The 20,991-nt window shown below is 42.3% G+C and overlaps 1 protein-coding gene across 1 annotated transcript; it reads left to right on the forward strand.

Moving 5' to 3' along the window:
- Nucleotides 1–15,686: 15,686 nt before the first annotated feature.
- On the forward strand, nucleotides 15,687–20,991 carry LOC107525365 (uncharacterized). The gene is made up of 6 exons (XM_016197513.2): nucleotides 15,687–15,756; nucleotides 17,222–17,875; nucleotides 18,027–18,092; nucleotides 19,474–19,521; nucleotides 20,002–20,052; nucleotides 20,739–20,991. Coding segments are annotated over exons 1-6 (891 nt in total). The 3' UTR covers nucleotides 20,741–20,991.

Below are 20,991 nucleotides of genomic sequence, written 5' to 3' on the forward strand. Positions count from 1 at the left end.
AGTGCCTTTCCAAGCAAGAACCCACCCTCCCTTTGATGTAGTCCTGCAAAACAAAAAAAATTGACCCTGAATCTGATCAAGCCTCTGAGTATCACTACCAATTTATAGGAAACGAAAACAAGAATGTGTTAAACGGCTCTGCAGGGATGCAGCTCAGCAAAATCGAGGCTATGGGAAAATTCTACAGGACAAACAATCAGTTTCTTCAATTAAGGTAGAGAAGCCAGAAAATATAGATGAAAGGGGGGATCTATAGAGAAAAAGGTATTTAGGAGATATATCAATTCAGCACAAAGTTTGGCTCTTATTTTGATCACAATTAAACAAACAAATGGAAAACATATGCTAAGAGAATCGGAGACATGTGAGCACTAACTACTTAATGATGCTAAGGAATTATTAATATTTTAGGTGTAGTAATAACAAAATCAAATGGGCTCTTTTCTGTTTCATCAATCTGTATCTGTCAGTATTATACTATATTGATCACTATAGCTTTATTTTATTTAACAATGAACACAAAGAATTTGCATCCTTTAAATTCTTAAATAGGATACAAAACACATAAACTGCAAAAGAAAAAAAAAATTTGACTTCATCAAAATGAAAAAAACTTCTATTTTTTACACAACACCATTAAGAAAATGGTAAGTCACAGACCAGACTGGGAGAAAGTGTTTGCAAAACACGTGTCTAAAAAAAAAAAATAGGGTTACTATGCAGAATATATGAAGAAATCTTACAACTTAATAATAAGACAATCTAGTTAAAAAATGGAGAAAACGTTTGAACAGACACTTGAATAAAGGTAATGAGTAAGTACATGAAAAGATACTTAACATTCTTAGCCACTAGGGAAATGAAAGTTAAAGCCACAATGAGATATCACTGCATGTTCACTAGAATGACTAAAATTAAGGAGGCAGACAATACCAAGTGCTGTTGAGGAGGTGGAGGAACTGGAGTGCTTATGAATTAGTGAGAATACAAAATGGTAGAGTCACTTTGGAAAACAGTTTTGTAGTTACTTACAAGGTTACATAAAATTGTCCATATGACCCATCAACCCCATTCTTGAGGGAAATAAAACAGATGTTCACCAAAGCCTATGTGACAATACCACTTTGGGTGTGGTATTTGTAAACAGAGGTCTAATCCTACGTTCTCCCAGCTTAACACCCACCAGGAGTTCTTCAGATGTTCCCTGCAGGGTAACCTCCGCAGTGTGTCATGTGAAGCCTCCAGAGGCCATCCCCAGCTTTCTCTCTTGGTGCCTGTCCCTATGTCTTGCATTACAAGGTTCTGCCAAACTAAATCACCAGCCAGACACTCGCCTCTCCTTCTGCCTGGAACTCCCAGCTCCTCCTTCTCACACCTGCTCATCAACTCACATTTAAGAGATACCTTGGGGTTCCTCATCTCAAAAGCTTTCCTACCCTGGTCTCCCCTAGTTGACTGCCAACTCTGTCCTTTGGGCTGCACGCTTGCACCCTTTGTAACCATGCTTCTACCCCTCACCGGGATCACTTTGTGCTCTCCTATCTTCACGATGCCTCCTGCATCTTGTGCTATTTTTCTATTTCTAGGTTGGTGCTTAACATACATGTTTTAAGTGAAAGTAAACCATCTTTCTGTAAAATATTTGAAAAGTTTAAAAGAAAACCAGTAGGTGGCACCCAAGGTCTGCTAAAACCAACTATTGCACGTTATGTTTTATTTTTTATAACCAACAAGAGCCAGCAGGTGGCACTCAGTGACAGAAAAGCCTTTCTCACCCGCTGAGCCCTCCCTGCTCCTTTTAGGAAAGAGTGGGTGCCTGGTACATTATTATAGGGTCGTGCGCCACAGAACGACGTCTTGGTCAACCGCAGGCTGCATGTGCAGTGGTGGTCCTGGAAGAGCAATACGTTGGGGATGGGGAGGGGCAGAAGCAAGGAGACCTGGTGTTTGGAGAACTGAAAGTGCGTTGGTGTGACTGCAGTTTGGATTGTGTGTTTATGGGGTGTGGTGCAGCGATCAGGGTGCCAGAGGGCTGAAGAGAGTTAGTGCCAAGAAGTGAACTTGGGGCAGTAACTAAGGCCTTTGGATGAAAAGTATAGACTTTTAGTGGAAAAGGTGAAAGGGAATAAGTACAGCTTGCCAGTTATAAAAACAGTCATGGGGATGGAAAGTACAGCGTAGGGAATACAGTCAGTAATATTGCAATAACTACGTATGGTGCCAGATGGGTACTAGGCTTAGTGGGGGGTGATCGCTTCCTAAGGTAAATGAATGTCTAATCACTATGCTGTACATCTGAGACTAATATAATATTGTATGTTGACTGTAATTGGAAAATAAATTAATTTTTTAAAAAAGTATAGACTTTAACCAGAGGGCAATGGTGGAATCAGTGAAAGGTTTATAGTGGGACAAAGAGGCAAGCCAATTTAGAAAAAAATTACCCCCTCTATACTGCGTTCATTAAATGGGAGGGGTAAGGTTGAAGGCAGGGAGACCAGTTAGGAGGCTGTTGCTGATAAAACACGCTAACCAGTTCAATTGGGAACAGAATGAAGGCACAGATTTTGAAGGTACTTAAGAAATGGAATGGACAGGATTTAGTTTATTGGCTCCGTGGGATAGGGAGGGAAAGGAGATAAGGGACACTTGGTAAATTTGGGCCCTGAGTACAGATGAGCAGTAGAGGGCAAGAGATCAGTGAGCTAAGCCAAGGGAGAGAAGGTGAGCCCTGGTTTGAACTTTTTGACTAGAGGTCCTTGTAGAAAATCTATTAGATGGTTGGATATGTAAACCTGGGGTTTGAAGACTGATTTGGTCTAAAGATTTAAAAGCCTCTATTACAGTATGACCTGTTACTGAACCAAACTGGGACCCTCTTCCTTGTACAGTGGGGCACTTGGATTAAGAGTTTAGTTATTAATATTTAGTCTAGCCATTGTTATCAAACTTTATTTAAGAATCACCTGGGGAAGCTGTTAAAAAATGTAGATTCCTAGGTCCTACTCTTTAGAGTTGGGCCCAGAAATTTCTTTATTTATCAAGCCACCCTGTGGATCTGAAGGAAGGGGCATTTGTTCGCGGAGTTACAGGATGGAGCCCAAGCTCCCTAACGTGACATTCAAGGCTCTTTATCCCTCTGCAGTTTCCCAGCACATCTTCAGTCCTGAAATGTGGGCTCTTGTTTCACCAAACTCACCACTTTGTTTTAAACCCATTTTGCTTTACTGTGCTCCCCATGTTCCCCCCATCATTCTTCTACAGTCACCCAATTCTTCACCGGCAAACCCTCTCTGTGAAATGTCTCAGGCCAGACTCTCAATAACTTTCTTCCCTCGACCCTGTCGTTACTGAATTTTAACTCTCTCCTTGGAGCTTCTCAGGCATGCATTCTCGCTCACGTTACAGTACCTGCCATTATTTCTTTGTATGCTTCCCTCTCTCCCTCTCTCCCTCTCTCCCCTCCCCTCTCTCTTTCTCTCTCTTTCTCATCTGAAATCTTTAAAGGGAGGACTCACTTTTAATCTTTTTGTGGGCGTTGTTCAGCACACTGCATGACATCTAGTGTGTGCTCAGGAAATGATCGATGAGTGAGGATTGGGGGAGGCGGACCTGGAGTCAGATGGAAAGTGATTAAAGAAAATCGATCTTTTCTGTATCTTGGGCAGAAGAACTAGAACAGAACTTTTCCTTTTCCTCTAAGTAGGAGCAGTTACACAAAGAATTCCTGTCTTATGGCCTCCAGGAAGCATAAGGATTCCTTATCCTTTCGACCTCTCAAGGGGAATTAGCAAAGGAATAAACCCGAGCAGACCACTTCCCACTCCAAGGCTAATAACTTATCTTTCCTCAGGGCTTGACATTAATGGCAGGTGAAACAAGGCTTCAGGCTCAGAATGCCTTTCCCATCTCTGATTTCCCCGCTCTTGGAAGTTCAAATTAAATTCTATCTTCTCCAAAACAAGCTTCTCCATTCCTGATTTCAGTCGCAAGTCCTTTAAGCTCTCACTGCATTGTTTCTTCCTTCATTACATATCTGCCTCCTAAATCAGGTTGTAAAATCAAGGCCTAGGGCTCTATTTTCTTCCCTTCTCATTTTTTCCTTTCAAATGAGAATGGAGAGGGTAGGAGGAGATTACATTTTCGTATTAATTTTGTACGTAATAAGTGCTCAATAAACATTTTTGGGGGAGGAAAAAATGAGCAGTATTTTGTGTTATATTTGTCTGATTTCAGCTTTAGGAATGACCATTATTATCACTGAATCAAACTATAAAGGATTATCAGTATTAATGGTTTTGTTACCAGACCGCTTCCTCGCTGGGGGCTGGCCCTGCCCCGGCAGGGTCCTCGACCTTTCACATGTCAGGCGACCTCCAGGTTCTTGACTCGGGCAGGAAAATTTCAAGACATGAGTCCAGGTGAAAGTGAGAGTAAGTTTATGAACGCTCGGGACAGTGAGGCAAAGGAAGGGCCCCTGGAGACTGGATCAGGGGGTAAGCCTGGGACGAGCTGCAGCTGCCCATTGCTCCCCTGGGAGCAGGTCTCGCGGGGATCCTTAGAGCTTTGGACAGAAGCAGCAAAGTACGAGCATGAGGAAAAGGAGGTGCAGATGTGAGGGTTTTATCTGTTTTCTATGGAGGGGATTTTAGGGGAGGTGTCAGGGGAGGGTCTCACCAAAATGTTCTTTAGACCTCCAGGTGTGTTAAGTATGCTGATACTTAATGATCCTGTGGTGGGGTCAGGGGTTACTCTCTGGTTAGTTTCACCTCTCTCTTGGATTAGTCCTGCTCTACTTGGCTCTTCTGTTATCTGTCTCCCTGGCTAAGGTTATTTAAACCACCTGCTCTTAGATGTCTTTGGTTAGGGAGGACAAGGTCTTGTGATTTACTAGCTGGCTGTTAATTGCTCAGCTATTTGGGCTGTTTGGTTCAGCCATTTAAAAAAAAATTACTTGGGGGAGAGGGATCGAGAGAGAGACCTCAATGATGAGAGAGTCACTGATGGGCTGCCTCCTGCACAACCCGACTGGGGATTGAGCCCTCAACCTGGGCGTGTGCCCTGACTGGAATCGAACCTCAATCTCCTGGATCCTAAGTCAATGCTCAACCGCTGAGCCACGGCCGGCCGGGCTGGTTCAGCCACGTGTGTCAGCTTCCTCCACCTGTCCCAGGTACCTTTGGTTAGGGCGAGTTGGCTGGCTGTTAATTGCTCAGCTATCCCGGTCACTTGGTTCAGCCATTTGCCTCAGTTTCCTCATTGTACTTGCCAGGGAATTGCCTAGTTTGTTACTCACCTGCCTCAGTTTAGTTATTGCTACTTCGTGAAGAGGTATGAAGACTTACAAAGCCCAGGAATGTGTTTCCAGTGGAAGCTAGAAGCTAGTGGTGAGCCAGTGGAAATCCCTACTTAAATAATGTCAAATGGAGATGAAATGGAGATGATCCCTGCCACAAATGGAGTGGGTTACAGGATCTTTCTGAAGAAAGATACCCATGGTATGAGTTTAGCACTGTTGCTTATACTCTGAGTCTTTTCCAGTCTTTCTGGAACATTCTTCTTATTTCCTTGTTTCTGCTCCTTTTTAAATTAATCCTCACCTGAGGAGTGAGGATATTTTTTCCTAATTGATTTTTTAGAGAGGGTGGAGGGGAGAGAGAGACGTCAATGTGACAGAGACATTTCAACACATCGATTGGTTGCCTCCTACATGAGACCCGACCAGGGTCAGGGCCAGGGGTGGGGTGGGGTGGGGGCGGGGGGTTGGACCTGCAACCCAGGTACGTGCCCTTGACCAGGAATCCAACCCGTGACCCTCCGGCGCGCAAGCCGGAGCTCTAACCACTGAGCACACGGGCCAGGGCTGTTTCTGCCCTTCATCGCTCTCCTGGTTAGGCTTCCTCACAGCCCTCCCTGACCACTTCTTCTCCGCCTTCATGAGCGCACGGGGCTTTCTCCTTCAGCTCCGTTTAGCCTTCTTCGGCTTACCTCCGAAACACTGAAAAACGCTTACGGAATAAATTAATCAATGACTGCATTAATATTTGCTTCCTGTTATCACTGTGGGTCTTAGTCTTTTGTGTTAACATTTAACTGCTTTCTTCATCCACAAGGATTGTGTCTCACTCTTCTTTGTGGTCTCCATGGTACCAGCCCAGCAATGCACAAAGCAGTTCATAACAAATACTTGTCACATGAGAGAATGACAGGACTCACCTGGGCAGGTGGTGCTCGGGACACGTGAACATACAGCCTGGCTGCTAGGCATTAGCGACTGATTCTCTTGGACGCCTGATTGCCTTGATTCTGCTCATAAGCAGAACTGGGGCTCCTGCCCAGCAGGTGTTTATCTTTTATAGTTAAAGAAACTAGGAGCAGTGGGGCTGGGAGAATTGAGGGCCTATCCACTAGATTAGAACAGTGACATTTATGGGTCTTTACGAGTATGCATTCTATAGAAAACTGGCTTCCTAACTACTGAAGGTCCCACTCACCCTGCCAGGAATTTTGTGTCTCTGTTCTCTTTAAGCAGAGATGTGATTTATAGATGGAGATATTTAGTCATGGACAATGGCTACCACAGACACATTGTACTGAAAAAGGCTGGCTTGGGAACTAAAGCACTCAACACCCAGCTTCGGGCCATTCATTCTGGGTCTCTAAGACCAAGGTATGTGACGAGATTTCTGAAGTCATCTCAGGTTTTAATATTGTGACATTCTAAGTCATCTTTATGTTATTGTGACATTTGTTCTATATGGGTTTCCTTTGTTCTGGCGGTGGAAGCAGCACATTCAAAGCTTGACCCTAGATGTCAGATACCATGGGTTTTCGATCCAGGTTCAGCCACTCACTGTGTGACCTCAAGTCTAACTTCCCATTTTGTTTGTTTATTGTGTTCATAAATTGGGGATGATAGTACCTACTTTATAGAGTTGCTGTGCAGATAAAAATAAGTTTTATTTATATAAATTATGTATATACATCCCTCGGAACAGTGATTGGCACAGAGTAAGTGTTCAATAGATGTTAGCTGTTACTCTAGCAGATTTTATTCCTTATGCTTTGCTTAAGCTAAGGTTATTGTGAGCTGCCATTCCTTGAGTATATGCCAGTTGCTCTGTGTAAGAGGAGGGAGAGACAGAAACATCGATGAGAAATACCGATCGGCTGCCTCCTGCATGCCCCCTACTGGGGATCGAGTCCAAAACCCAGGCATGTGCCCTGATTTGAACCATGACCTTTTGGTTCCTGGGTTGACGCTCAACCAGTGAACCACACTGGCTGGGCTGATCAGGACATTTCTGAAGGGCTGGTTTAAGATTCCATTCCTGGGAGAGCTGAAGTTGTAATTAAGTCTCGATCTGGTAACATGGAGCTTAGCATAAGCAGCTCCATTTTGGGCCTGTTGTCTTGTTTTTAACACTCCTTACCTAAAAACCAAAATAACGGCACCCCTGGAAAAAACAAAACCAAACCATTTCACTTTCTCTTGATCTTTTCCCTCTCTGCTTACTCCCCTATTTGTCTTTATTTTTTACTTTCCTCAGCTGTATCTCATGCTGCTAAATATCTCCTTGAAATGCTCTCTGTCCTTGTCTTCGGTGTCCATGTAGCATTTTGATTTTCTACTCATGTAACTTCTCTTTTTTCTTTGCTGACTTCTCCGCCATCCTCCTAAATGAAAGGATTTCCCCATACCAACATTCTGCCTGGTCCTACTGTCTTTCTCCATCTCTTGGAATTGCACCCACTGTTTGGTCACAGTCATCACTTCAATGAATCACACGTCTCTAGGGAAGGGGAACAGAGTTTGCCAATCCCAAAACATGCCTCTTTGGGATACTGATTAAGCTGGTTAGTTTTAAGAAACAAAAGACTCAGGAAAAACCTTTGACCTTCCCCCTAATTGCCTAAAAGAATTTAGATAGAGGACGTGCTCCAGGAAGAGAGATATTATCATAATTATAGTTTAATATAAACTAGTGTGCGATAGGGAGAAAGCTAGCAAGGCTGGTTTGATCAAACTCTTCTGTGTCCCACTGTTTCAAAATGGTCCAACAAACATTTGCTCACTAGACATGAACTCTTTCATCTCCTTGTCAATTGCCTTCTTGCCCTATGAAGTTCGAACCCTGGCTCCCCATGTAGTGTAAGTTGGCATATAGGCCTTAAATGCCCAACCTGCCCTTCGGTCTCATATTCTTTTAGAACCCCCATGGGTACATATGTGATTAAGTTTGGTTATTTTCTCCTATTAACCTGTTTCATGTTAATTTAATTATTAGTCCAGCCAGAAGAATTTAGAAAGGTAGGGGAAAAAATTTATTTTTCTGCCCCCATGGTTTTAGCGAGGCATCTAGGAGAAGAGAAAACTTACTGGCTGGAACCCCACACTTTCCCCTAAGGCTGAAGCAAATGAGGAGATCCTGGGACATCTAACACCAGCTGGAAGAAGGTAAGGGTTCTTACCATGTAGGCACCCCCCCCCCCCGCCCCCAGATCTCTGTCTGTGGGATCCAGGGGAAACAAAAGCAGTGAGAATACTCTTTTCTCTTTATAAATTTAGATTGGCTGGGGGAAAAAATGTTGATGAAACGAGTTTCAGAGATGGTTGTTAACTCCGCCAGCTTGAGGACGTGTGTGCACCCGGTGGGCAGCCAAATAGGCTGTGGGCCCAAGCTTAGGGGACCTGAAAGCTTATTCTGTTTGAAGGGAGGAAAAGACGTGATTCCCTGTGTTTTGGAACAGCTGTTTAAAGACAGGGACCCCATCTTTTTTAGGCTACTGTGGGAGTGAACTTGTGGGTCTGTGAAGGCGTATCCATCACACTCTTGTGGAAGCCTCTTGCTCCCATAGTTGGGCCATAGAAGGATTACTTACTTGAGTCACTGTAGATCTTACCATCAATGGCCAGACAATGGATCCTTTGAATTGGTAAAACTTCTAAATTAAAAAATTTATTTACTTACTGATTTTTTAAATCCTTACCCGACGATATATATTTTTTAATTGATTTTAGAAAGAGAGGAAGGGAGAGAGAGAGAAACATCGGTTGGCTGCCTCCCATATAGGATCAAACCTGCAACCTTTTGGTGTACGGGACAATGCTCCAGCCAACCGAGCCACCCCACCAGGGCTAAACATTTTTTTTTTAGAAAGCTCTCTTACTGGTATAATGACTAGCCATTAAAACTCCCTTAATAAGATGGAAGGACAGAAATTACAACAAAAATCAAAGTCCACTCAGACTCCTTACTATTTGCCTTCAGATATTTGTAGATATTGTAAAAGATCAGGACATTGGAAGTACAATTGTTCAGCACTTAAGGAAAAAAAAAGGAAAAAAAGATATGGCAAAAATCTTACTAGAGACAACCTTAAAATTGTTACGTCTTAAGAATTTATGTTTTAAGATTTTAAAAACTGATTTTTAGGGAGAGAGAGAGAGAAAAACATCGAAGTGACAGTGAAACATTGATCCACTGCCTCCGCATCCCCCCACAGGGGATTAAGCCCGAAACCCGGGCATGTGCCCTGACTAGGAATTGAACCTGCAAACTTTCCATGCCCAGGGAAAACACCCAACCCATTGAGCCACACTGGCCAGGGCAGACCAGTTGGTTATTGACCCTTTTCTCCCTGAGATAGCTATGCCTGTGCCTTAAGGCCTGGGCATTAGCTTTCTGCCTGCCTGGGACATGTCGGTTGTCAGAGCTTTCTTTGGACTGTCAGAGGGAATGACTCGAAGATAATAAACTTTGTGCACCATCGAGTCCATCGAATTGTTAACATTGCCAGAAATAATTACTGTTCATCTTAGCTGAAACCTGAAAAGATATTTTAAAAGAATTTGATAACTCCATGATCAGAAATTTGGAAAAATTGGAAGCTCATTTTTCAAAGTCTGATAGGAATGTTTTTAAGCCTCCTCAGCAACTCCCAGGTCCTCCTGTGGATGGTCAGGAATGTAAACACCCATAGCTGCCCTACACTGAACAAACCAAAGGGAACAACGGGAGCAGAGAGGTTTCAAAAGCACAAGCTGCTGAAACATCTCCCATAAGCCTAGCCCCCCAGGTCCCCAGCTTCTTTTAAAATTGTCAAATGAACTGACGAAGATGATTATAGTTCTAACAACTTTTTGTTTGAAATATTGCCAATTTTAAGAAATCTTTTGTTTTCCAGATATAAGGAAACTTGTTTCTTTTAAACTACCTAGGAAATTTGGTAAATTTTCCTAGAGCAGTTTGGTAAATTATACTTTTGGGAGCAGAATTGAAACATTTATCTTTTTTCCCCTACTTGATCCCTCCAGAATTTAGAAACTTTCAGTGAATATTCTTATTTTCTTGGCAATATAGTTATTTGCATAAGTTCAATCAGAGTCTGTTCTCCTAACAAGACACAATTGGAAACTGGTTATATACCAAGACTTTGACGGGAATGTCCTGTGTGAGAGAGGCATGCGTAGACTCAAGTATGACAGACAGCTTTAAGGAATTAAGGTGAACTTATGGCAGCCTTTTGGAAATACTGGCCTGGTACCTTGCTCACAGGGTTCCCAACCACCTTACCAGGTGAGTAAGGAAGGTCACTTTCTGACAGGTACAGGAACATCAGGATATTTTGGGAACCTCAAGGAAAGAGGAATTGTTCCAAGTCTAAGGGTACTGCAGGCAAAACCTAATAGCAAGTATATGGTTTGCCCCCTTAGCCTCGGGATGCTGTTAAAAGTTTAATCTGGAGATTCCTTATGAAAAAGTCCAGCAGAGTACATTTAAAAGAGCCTGTATGACCAATGGTTATTCCTGCTGTATTTATACAAATAACCAGTTTTAAATTTATTAAAACTAGACTTATTTTGCAAATAAATTAGTCTTATTTTGGCTCTCTCTGGTAAAAATGAGGATGGTCTAGAGAGGAAAAATTATGTTTCCAAAAGTAACTATGATACATACTTGTGGATACTAGATTCTAGTTCAGTTAGTTGTCTTTGGGGTTTTGTTTTCCACCTGTAAAGTGGACTGGATCCTGAATTTTTCTAGTTTTCTCAAATATTTGGCTACAGTTCTTCAAGCTAACATTTTCAATTCTCTCCTATCCTTTGACTTGGAATTACTGAAAACTGAAATGGCCGTTTTCCCCCCCCGAAGTCCTTCAAACTGCTGCTCGATGATTTGATATAAACTTCAGGAAACCCCCGCCACAGCTCATGCTTAGGCGATCTCCATGCCTGGTGCTGTGCAAGCCACTTAAAAGTTTCTCTGAGCACTGGAGGACATCATCCGAGCATTTCAAACTGCAACGATGCATCGAGCCTGACACCCAGAAATCGGCAGCCCTCCCGGCTCAGATTTTAATCAAAACTGTTTTTAATTTGCTCTAAACATTACCCTTTTTTGTTTGTTTCCATAGAAGTGTCTCTTATCAAATGCCTTATTGCTTGCTCACACACTATAGACCTAATTTGGGGGGAGCACCTGCACCACTGCCTCCTAAAATGAGACAGAACTGTTCAAGCGAACTGCTCTATCTTCAGGATTAAGTGATTGTTCCACGAAATACGGAACAATCTACCTACAACTTAGCTTCTGGACTGTAAAACTTATTTGAACTTAAAAAGGTAGATGGAAAATTTTTATTTTTCCACCCTCATATTATGCATAAATAAAAATTATGATAAAAAAACCCCAAAATTTCATGGACTTCAGCTTCATCTTCCCCATAGAAGTCTCCAGGGTAATGCTCCTTCATGTTCCCACCCTAAAACCATATTATCAACTCACTGGGGACCTGGGCCTTTTTCATCTTCAGCACCTAATAATAATAGCTATTTTTTATTATGTGCTTTCCTTATTCCAGGCATTTTACATGAATACATTAATTGAATCCTTACAACAACCCAACAATGTGAAAACTACCCTTACTCCTATTACATAGAAGGGAAAACAGAAGTGCTGGGAGTTAAGTAACTTGCCCATAGTCACCTAATGACCACAGGCGGAGCCGGGATTGATACCGAAGCTGTTGTATTTCAGTCTGTGAGTTTGACCTCTCTGCCTAGTGCCTCTTCTGCTTTCGTCATTACGCTTCACAGTCACTGTGTAAACATTTGTTAAATAAATACATATTTTTTTTATTCCTGGCACCGCATTGGATTTCTTAGTATCTTGTCATAAACTGCCTTTGCAATACATATATATGTTGACTTACTCCATGGTTATAACTTTAAAGAAAGAATCAATGTTGGGGCTTCCTTTGGACTGCCCGGGGTACTTAGTGTGCTTGCTGGGTGACAGAACAGATGCTGAAAAATGCTTTATTGACTCTAGAAGGTTGGGCTAATCCTTATTTATATCTAATCTTCGAAGTCAGGCCGTCACGATGTTTTTATCCCATTCTGAGCTCCCTCTTCCCCAGAGGAGAAACTTGTGTCCTGGACTCTGGAGACTTCTCCCTAAGGGGACAATGGCTGTTGGGGTTTGGAATGAAAGGCCGCGCCTTACCCTTGGCCAAATGCCTGGCTCTGAGCCCCCAGGGGCTATGGGGCTTGTGTTTGTTGTGACTGGGAGTTGGGAGGGACAGAGACACAAGGGAAGGATATCATCACTTCCATCTCGGTCCACTGGCCAGAAGCTGATCTCATTCTGGAGAAAGATATAAGGGCTTTGAAGTTCGTTTAATGCTGTCAGGAAACTCCATGCTTTCTGCCAGGCCCCTTTTTAACATTTAATTTAACATTTAATGTATAAATCAATTTAATACAATCAAATTAATACCATGATTTTCCAGGAGGGATAGTGGCAATTTTTGTTTTTTTCCCCCTGCTCAGTTCAGATCAAATCTGTGATAATTTGTTTTAAATCTAGTGGTTTTTTTTGTTTTTTGTTTTTTTAGATGATCATAGACAAAGGAGGTAAAAGACTACTGACCAGGAGTCATCTAGTCATTAATTTATTAATAAGTATTTTTATCACTTCTAATGTACCAGACACTGTGCTAGGTCCTGGACAGATCTGAGGGAACAAGATGGGAAACAACTTATACTATTTTTAGGATAGTAAAGAAATTGGAAAATAAAATAACTACTTTTGACATCAGAAGAGGGAAGAAGGGATTCATATGCGTATCTCCTAAGGATAAAACTGGGGCTAACAGATTGAAATGACAAGGCATATTTTAGCTGTTGGAAGAAGTAATTATCCAAAGATGAACTATTATTCTCAAGGTAGTGAGTTCCCCATCACTAACTAGGGCTGTCAGGCCACTTGACAGGTGTGTTATATAAGGAAAAAAAAGAACCTCATATTAAAAAAAAAAAAATTGGATGTCTGATTGGATACATTTTAATATGCATTCAAGCCTTGAAATTACATGATTCTATAACATTTAAGAGCATATGTAAAGTCAAAAAATAAAAATATTTTAATAATATAAAACAGAATTATAAACCCATATTAATAAAGACCCTATAACTATTAGATTATACAATATATCATATACTTATAAGTCACATATATTGTTTATGTTATATATGTACTAGATTATACAATATATTGTACCCTTATAGATTTTAAGATTATACTTGCAATTTTTATTAGATTTCACCTTAGCCTGGTTCCTCTCTGGGACCCACTATGTCAATTACCTAATAAATACTTAGGTGGTGAGAAAGAGCAACATCTCATGGAGCGAGACCAAATTTCTCCCACATTTCAATATAGAATTCACAAGGCAGCTGTTCCTTCATTGACTGACCCTGGGGGAAATTGAGGCACATAAAAATACCAGGATCTTTAGTACCATCTAAATTGATGTCTGCTATATGTTTAGGTGGTTGAGCTGCAAAAGAAAGCTGCTAGAGGAAGTTGGTAATCTCTGCCCCTTCAATACCTTAATTCCTAAGACCAGCTCTCCTCAGAGTTTAGAGATTCTACTTTGCACATTTCAGAGTGAATTCCTGCACTTCTCTGGGGTAGGAAACGTATTCATATGTGGCCCAGGCAGATAAAATTGCCCCTTCTCCCACTGGCCCATGACTTATTCCATTATTATCTCATCTGAGTTCTGTTTGCTCCTGTTTTTTGCCTGCCAGTTTTCTGTGAGCTTCTTGCTTCCCAAGCTCCCGACTATTGTATTTGGGTTACACTTCATTGCCCAGGGCTTGCCAAGGAAATTTAGTTTTCAGTAAAACAAAATGTTCTGTAATGTGTGTGTGTGTTTTTCCCTGCCTTTTTTTTTTTTTGAGTTTGACAAATTTATTGGTATTTTAGTAAAGACATTCATCTCAGTCGTTTCTCTCTCCTTGACCATAGGTTAATATTTCATCTGAGTCAAGAAAAGAATATGCAAGGGAGATGCTATTTTAACATAAAACAGTAAAATAGACAAAAATGAAAAGTTTGCGTACATTAAACCAAATTAAATTCATGTATCTTGATATAATTAAGTTATGTAAGTAAGAACTAATAGTTCTATGTACATTTCCATTGTTTTTCTTGGGGCTTCCTCTAAATTTAAATGCAAGTGAACAAAGCACTAGGCTGCTTCTCTGGAGTTACTACTTATTAAAAGAGCTGAGTGAGTAGTTACCACCATTAAGACTGTCTGAAGGTGCCTGCAAACTTAACACTGTAGGAGTTTTCAAGGAAATCATTATGTTGCACTTTTCTTTTATCTACGACTATGCCTTTAAAGATGTGTCTAACTGCCACATTAAAATAGAATTCATATACAAGACAAAATATTTATAAAAACCCTACAACACATAGCTCTGACAAAGGATATGTGGTCAGAGATTCCACAAAATGTTTAAAGATGCATTTATTTCCTCCTATTTTCAGTACCTAAAATGTGCTTTTGAGAAGCCATCGGTTAATACGCATACACTTAATACTGCCCCCTAGAGGACTTGGAAAGACACTAGCCGGAGCCAAGTCTACACAGCCAAGAGTACTTGACATAAATGATGTCCCTGCAAGACTTGAATATCTTCAGGGGAACTTGGAGCCATTGAATCTCTTGGCCTAGGTTCCTTGTCAGCAAAATGGAGAAAATAATGACTCCCTTATAGGATCGTGGTGAGAATCAAACATGATAATAGCACTAGTGAAATCTTACAATTTTAGATTTACCTGTTTTAGAGTAATTATTATTCTCTTTCACAATTCTCTTTGAGAAACCGGCTCGGCTTAGCAGACTGCAATAGTACTCTCCCTATTGCACAAAGTAGCCCTGTTGAGTCAAAGTAGCCAGCAGGCTCTGACCAGGATTCCTAGTCCCGCATTCCGACACAAAGCATTCCAGGAGCTCAGTAAAGCAGTATTTGGCTCCAGTCTAGATGAAAAACTAGAATTTCTCCCCTGGCCTCTGAAAAGCAGATAATTGGTGCTAATGGTAACGGGGCAAAACAACCTAGGATCTTATCAGAGCTTTCCTCCAAACTCCTCCTAGTTTCTCCCTCCCCTAGGTCCCTTGCCCTAGGGATATTCTCGTGGGGGGGGGGGAAGCAGGAGAGACTTGTTTTGTGTTTTTTTAAAAAACCACCTGAGAACGCTGCCGTCAGCGGCCTTGGGCTGAGGGTTCTATAAAAGCCAAGCAGAGCCCTGGTCAGTCCAGCGCACCGGGAGCCTGCGCCCGCCTGCCCACCTGCCCAGCATCCTGCGCTTCCCGCCACCCGCACCATGGTGAGGAAGGCCCTCATCCTCTCTACCTGGTTCATCCTGGCTGGGGCCATCCCCATAACACTCCCGGGTGAGTAGACCACTGGGGGGTCTTGTGGGGAACGGGGCTAAATGCTCTCATGGGGAGGGGCACAGAGGAGGGAGGGAAAGAGAGAGATGCAGTGAGCGCAGTAAAGGGAAATGGTTCAAGTTACATTGACTTGGACTTCAGGTGGGCATGGGGGCTGCGCCCTGACGCCGTGGGCAGCTGAGGGGTAAGCCACGATTAGGCAGGTCACTCGAGAGCTACTGAGGGTTCTCTCCGTTCTCCGTCACTGTCGGGTGGGAAAGAGGCTCTAGCCTATTTAATGCAGGTTAAGAAGTCCTGGGACGGATCCTTGTTTCATAGCAGAGTACATTTCAAAGCGCTTTAGCATCCAGCGCAGTCTTGAGCAGTGGAGACCAGTGGGTCTGGAAGGGGAGCCTGTGAATCACACTGGGAAAGGAGAGGAGGAGGTATCCTCCTCGACCAGAGAAAGGAAGCTTCCCGCCAAAGGCCTTCTTTTCTAGTCCTCCCTGAATTCAGTTCTCAGGAGGAGGGCTGTTCACTCATCTGCATTAAAGTGGTCACTTTCCCCATTCTCTTGCCCCTCACCTCTCCTTCCAGTAGCGGTTAATACACCCGCTGCTGGGGTTGGGTTCTTTTTTGCGGTGAGTGAATGATAAAGGGAGGTGATTAAATTAGGGAGCTGGGTGCCTATAACCTGAAGAACTAGGCAGCCACTATATCTGTGTATCTTTCACTATCGCCCAAGAAGACCCTGGCTGTACCCTCATCAGGCCGACACGGTTCTGATGCTGATATGGTTAGCAAGCCCCAAATGTCTGGACTGAGCACTCTATGGAACATTCTGGAAAATGAAGTCCTAGACATTTCATAAACAAATGGTAGGAGTAGCTCATTCTTTTTTTTTTTTTTTTTTTAACTTATTGGGGTGAATTTGGTGTACAATTCTATAAGACATCATCTGTATGTTGTATTGTGTGTTCACCACCCAAAGTCAAGTCTCCTTCCATCACCACTTATCCCCCCTATACCCTCTTCTACCTCCTTCCCACCTCCCTGATTCCATTCTTGATATGCACTTTGGAAATGGGTGTTTTCCTTGTTCCTTACCCCTCTTTGTTTTTGTTTTAAGTCTTCAGAAACCTGGAAGGATTATAGAGGGGGAGTTTTTAGAATGCTTATTCTGTTTCAGTCTGAGTAATTCACATTTAGAGGCACAATATCAAATGCTCTCTCCTAAACTGACCCCTCAAGGAGGGTGATGTAGGGGACACTGAGCATACTCCTGAGTGGCAGTTAGTCTTCTGGACTTTCTAGCAGTTGGCAGAAGAGAGATTTGTGGTGAGACGTCATTTGATTCGATATGCCAAGTTACATCCATGTTTTCCCCAGAGAAGATCTAACTTGGAATGAGAAGGGTATGGAGATGGTGGAGATATTCTTGCTAGAAAGTATTTGAGCTGTTTTTTTTTTTGTTTTTTTTTCCTAGACATCGACTATGATGTACACATTTTCAGTGTCTCAGAGTTACAGCCTGAACTAAATCCAACCATTGACCCAGAGTCAACCACTGACTTATACCCCACTGATACTGTAGATCCAACCACTGACTTAGACCTCACTGATACTGTAGACCCAACCACTGACTTAGACCTCACTGATACTGTAGACCCAACCACTGACTTAGACCTCACTGGTACTGTAGAGTCAACCACTGACTTATGCCCCACTGATACTGTACAGTCAACCACTGACCTAGACCTCACTGATATTGTAGACCCAACCACTGACTTAGACCTCACTGATACTGTAGAGTCAACCACTGACTTATGCCCCACTGATACTGTAGACCCAACCACTGACTTAGACCTCACTGATGCTGTGGAGTCAACCACTGACTTATGCCCCACTGATACTGCAGAGTCAACCACTGACCTAGGCCTCATTGATACTGCAGACCCAACCACTGACTTAGACCTCACTGATACTGTAGAGTCAACCACTGACTTATGCCCCACTGATACTGCAGAGCTGACCACTGACCTAGACCTCACTGATACTGTAGATCCAACCACTGACCTAGACCTCACTGGTGCTGCAGAGTCAACTACTGATTTTTATTTGGAGAATACACAGGCTTTGGGTAAGTAAAGGTTCTGACTGCAGAGGAAGCCTGGGCAGGAGTTGGTGGGCTCCCTTGTTTTGCATTTCTGGGGGAAAGGCTGCTTTCCTCCAGTGAACTGTAGTCCCAGCATAAGGCATGACCACACCCATATCCCATTCTGTTTTCCTAGAATTGTCTACTGAAGTGGGATCTAACATCCCCAGCAATGCAGAAGAAGCCAGTGAGGAGGTCACAGGTAAAGACGCCTATCATCTAGAATGCAGACATCTCTGCCTGCCTCTTCTCTCCATATTCACAGCTCATTGAGTAGGAATGTCCTGTGGTGACTTACACAGCTGGGGGTACCTTGCTGCTCTGTTCTCTGAGGTGATACACATACATTGTGAAATGATTACCACAATAAGGTTTCTTTGAAACTTGAGGAAAATTGAAGCATTTCCCCAGTGTCAGGAGATGGAACCATTTGAATACCTACAAGTTCCAACCTGGAGGTGGCCCTGACCTCATCTCCGGGACCAGCCTTCTGGGCTTCTCTAAAGAGGACAAGTTTCCTGTGTCTCCAAAGGGTCAATGAATATGGTGGCAAAAATAGTTTAAGAATTTGCTCTTCTTTTCCAGTTGATTAAAATTCAATTTACACAGGGAACTTTTTGAATGAAGATTATGTAAGTGTAAATCTTATTTGCATTTTGGCAGAACAGAAGAAAAGGGGATTTAAAAACTTCCAAAAGGGAGCAGTGGTCCTATCTCTGCCCATCACTCTCTCAGGCCTTCATTTCTTTCATTTTTCTGTCTGCCCCTTAGCCATGGGGTCATAAGATTTCAATGCCTCTGTCACAATGAACAAAACTCAATAGCTTGTGGGGTACCTTCATTTTTGCTAAGAAAGAGTCTTGGGCCTTCCCTACAAAACCAAGTTTTAAACAATCTGATTCTTATATCTACAAATAATAGCTAACATTTGTTGAGATTTACTATATTTCAGCACTGCCCTACATGTATTGGGGGAATGTAGGTAGTAATTACAGGAAGCTAGTACTTGTATTTTAGTGACAGCTGAAGGGTCTATTAAAAAAGAGTTGGTTCTCTGGCTTTAAATTCTTCCTTTTCAACTAATTATCCTCTCACAGAATATCCCTCATTTGCAAAATGAAGCTCTGTCTCAGTATTGTGCTCTCACTGCCTAACCTGTAGTGGCTGATTAATAAGTTAATGTAAGTTAATGCTGTCTCCCACCCTAACACTCCCATCCTTACTCCCATCCCATGGGGCAAATTCTCATGTTTCACTATACGAGCAAGATGCAGCCTCATGGCCCAGAGCCATCTTGTCATTTCTGCTTATATACTGGACCCATAGCCTGCTTATCAAGAGATGCTTTCTGGCTGTGGCAATTACCAGTGACCTGAGTTTTATTCCCCCCTACAATGCATTTATTTACTTAATATTTTTCCAGTTTTATTGAGAAATAATTGACATATAACTTTGTGTATGTTTAAGGTGTACAATATGACTTGCTATATGTATATATTGAGAAACTGTGGTGTTTAATAGGAAGAGAAAATTCATGGAGGTTCTAACCTTTGAAATTAAGAAAGTGACTTCATTATTTCTAGCAAGTGCCATTGGTGATTATCTGGAAGACCCCTTGGCTGAGGCACCAGGTAAGACCAAAGATCTTGGACTTTTTTGTCTATTCTTGGAATTTGAGGGATATTTTTCTTTATGGCTTTCCAGGACAGACTCAAGAAGTGGGGTTCTGAGGTACCTGCCCGTGTGTACACCCTTCTCAGCCAGGTGCATGTTCACTTAGCTGAGTCCACTCTGGGGGAGAAGATAGGACTTGGCTCTTGCACATAAGATATGACCAGTTCATGTGTTCTTCTCAGGGACTTCCAAGTGTGAATGGAGACCAGCTCTATATCCAAATCCTTCTCATGGAGTGTGTTTGCGTTTCACTTCCGCAGGCAGGATTTCAGGCAGGGCAGAGTTCATGGTGGGTAGGAGAGGGTGGTTTTGGTGGCACAGACTCAGGAGAGTCTCACGTTTACTAGGGCTACTTGAGGCTGTTAGCTGAATGCTAGACACACTGTGAGTGATACTTACTGGGAGTGAATAAAAACCATTTCTTTACTTAATTGCAGATGAGCCCAGCACCTTCATGGAAAGCAAGGAGTTCACCTCAGTGCTTGTTTGTAAGTTTCTTCTCTCTTGCCCCTGATATCTTACTAGGGATTTAACACTATTTTCAATGCCAGTTTTAATCCACTGGAAAAGGACTCCAAACTTCACAGCCTTCCAGGATGCTGAGACCAGCTATAAAATCTACTTGAAGGTTAAAAACAAACTTTTCTCTCTCAGGTTTATCTTCCAAATCTAATTGTCTGGAATTTCAGTAATCAAATAGACATAGGATAAACAAGTTCTCTCCCTTGATTTTCCAGTATTTCCTTCTTCCCATCTCTCTAGCATGGGGATTCCAGTCCAGCCCATAGAATCTTTTTAAGGGAGGCTGCAGAAAGGGCATCCGATTTTCTGATGCATGGAACATACATTTCAGCGAAAAACTGTAAAGCCTTCTGGCCCTGAATCAGAAGGTGCCAGTTTTAATACTGGGACTCGCTCTTGGCTTTTTTGGAATCTGTTAACACGGTTCCTTCATGCAGTTAAATGGATACCTGAGCAGTGTGTAACTATCTCATCTAAGGCACAAGGAGAGGGAGGGGGAATAAGCAATTAGATCTGAAAGAAATTCAGTCACATGCATAAGATCACAGTGGGAAGTGGGGACAAGGGGCCTAATCTTTTGAGCACCAGGTTCTCTTCTTTCTTTTGGTAATGACTGTTTTTTGTTTTTTTTAATTTTAATTATTTATTTCAGAAAATGAAGCAGATTCTCTGTTGGCTGTGATCTTGACTCCTCTAACTACAACTTTCTAAGAAGAGTGTGAGTTTCTGCACAAGCCTGCTATTCCATTATAGGAGTCTGAATAACTGGAAAAGACAAGTGAGCCTTAGTTTATACCCAGCTGAGGATAAACACAGTGGAGAGAATTGTCCACAGACAGAGGATGCGCATTTCTTATCCATGTCCATTTAATATGAGGTCAATAAATGTTCATGAGACAACAGAA

The sequence above is a fragment of the Miniopterus natalensis genome, chromosome 2 (genome assembly GCF_054644295.1).
Source record: "Miniopterus natalensis isolate mMinNat1 chromosome 2, mMinNat1.hap1, whole genome shotgun sequence".
NCBI lineage: Eukaryota > Metazoa > Chordata > Mammalia > Chiroptera > Miniopteridae > Miniopterus > Miniopterus natalensis.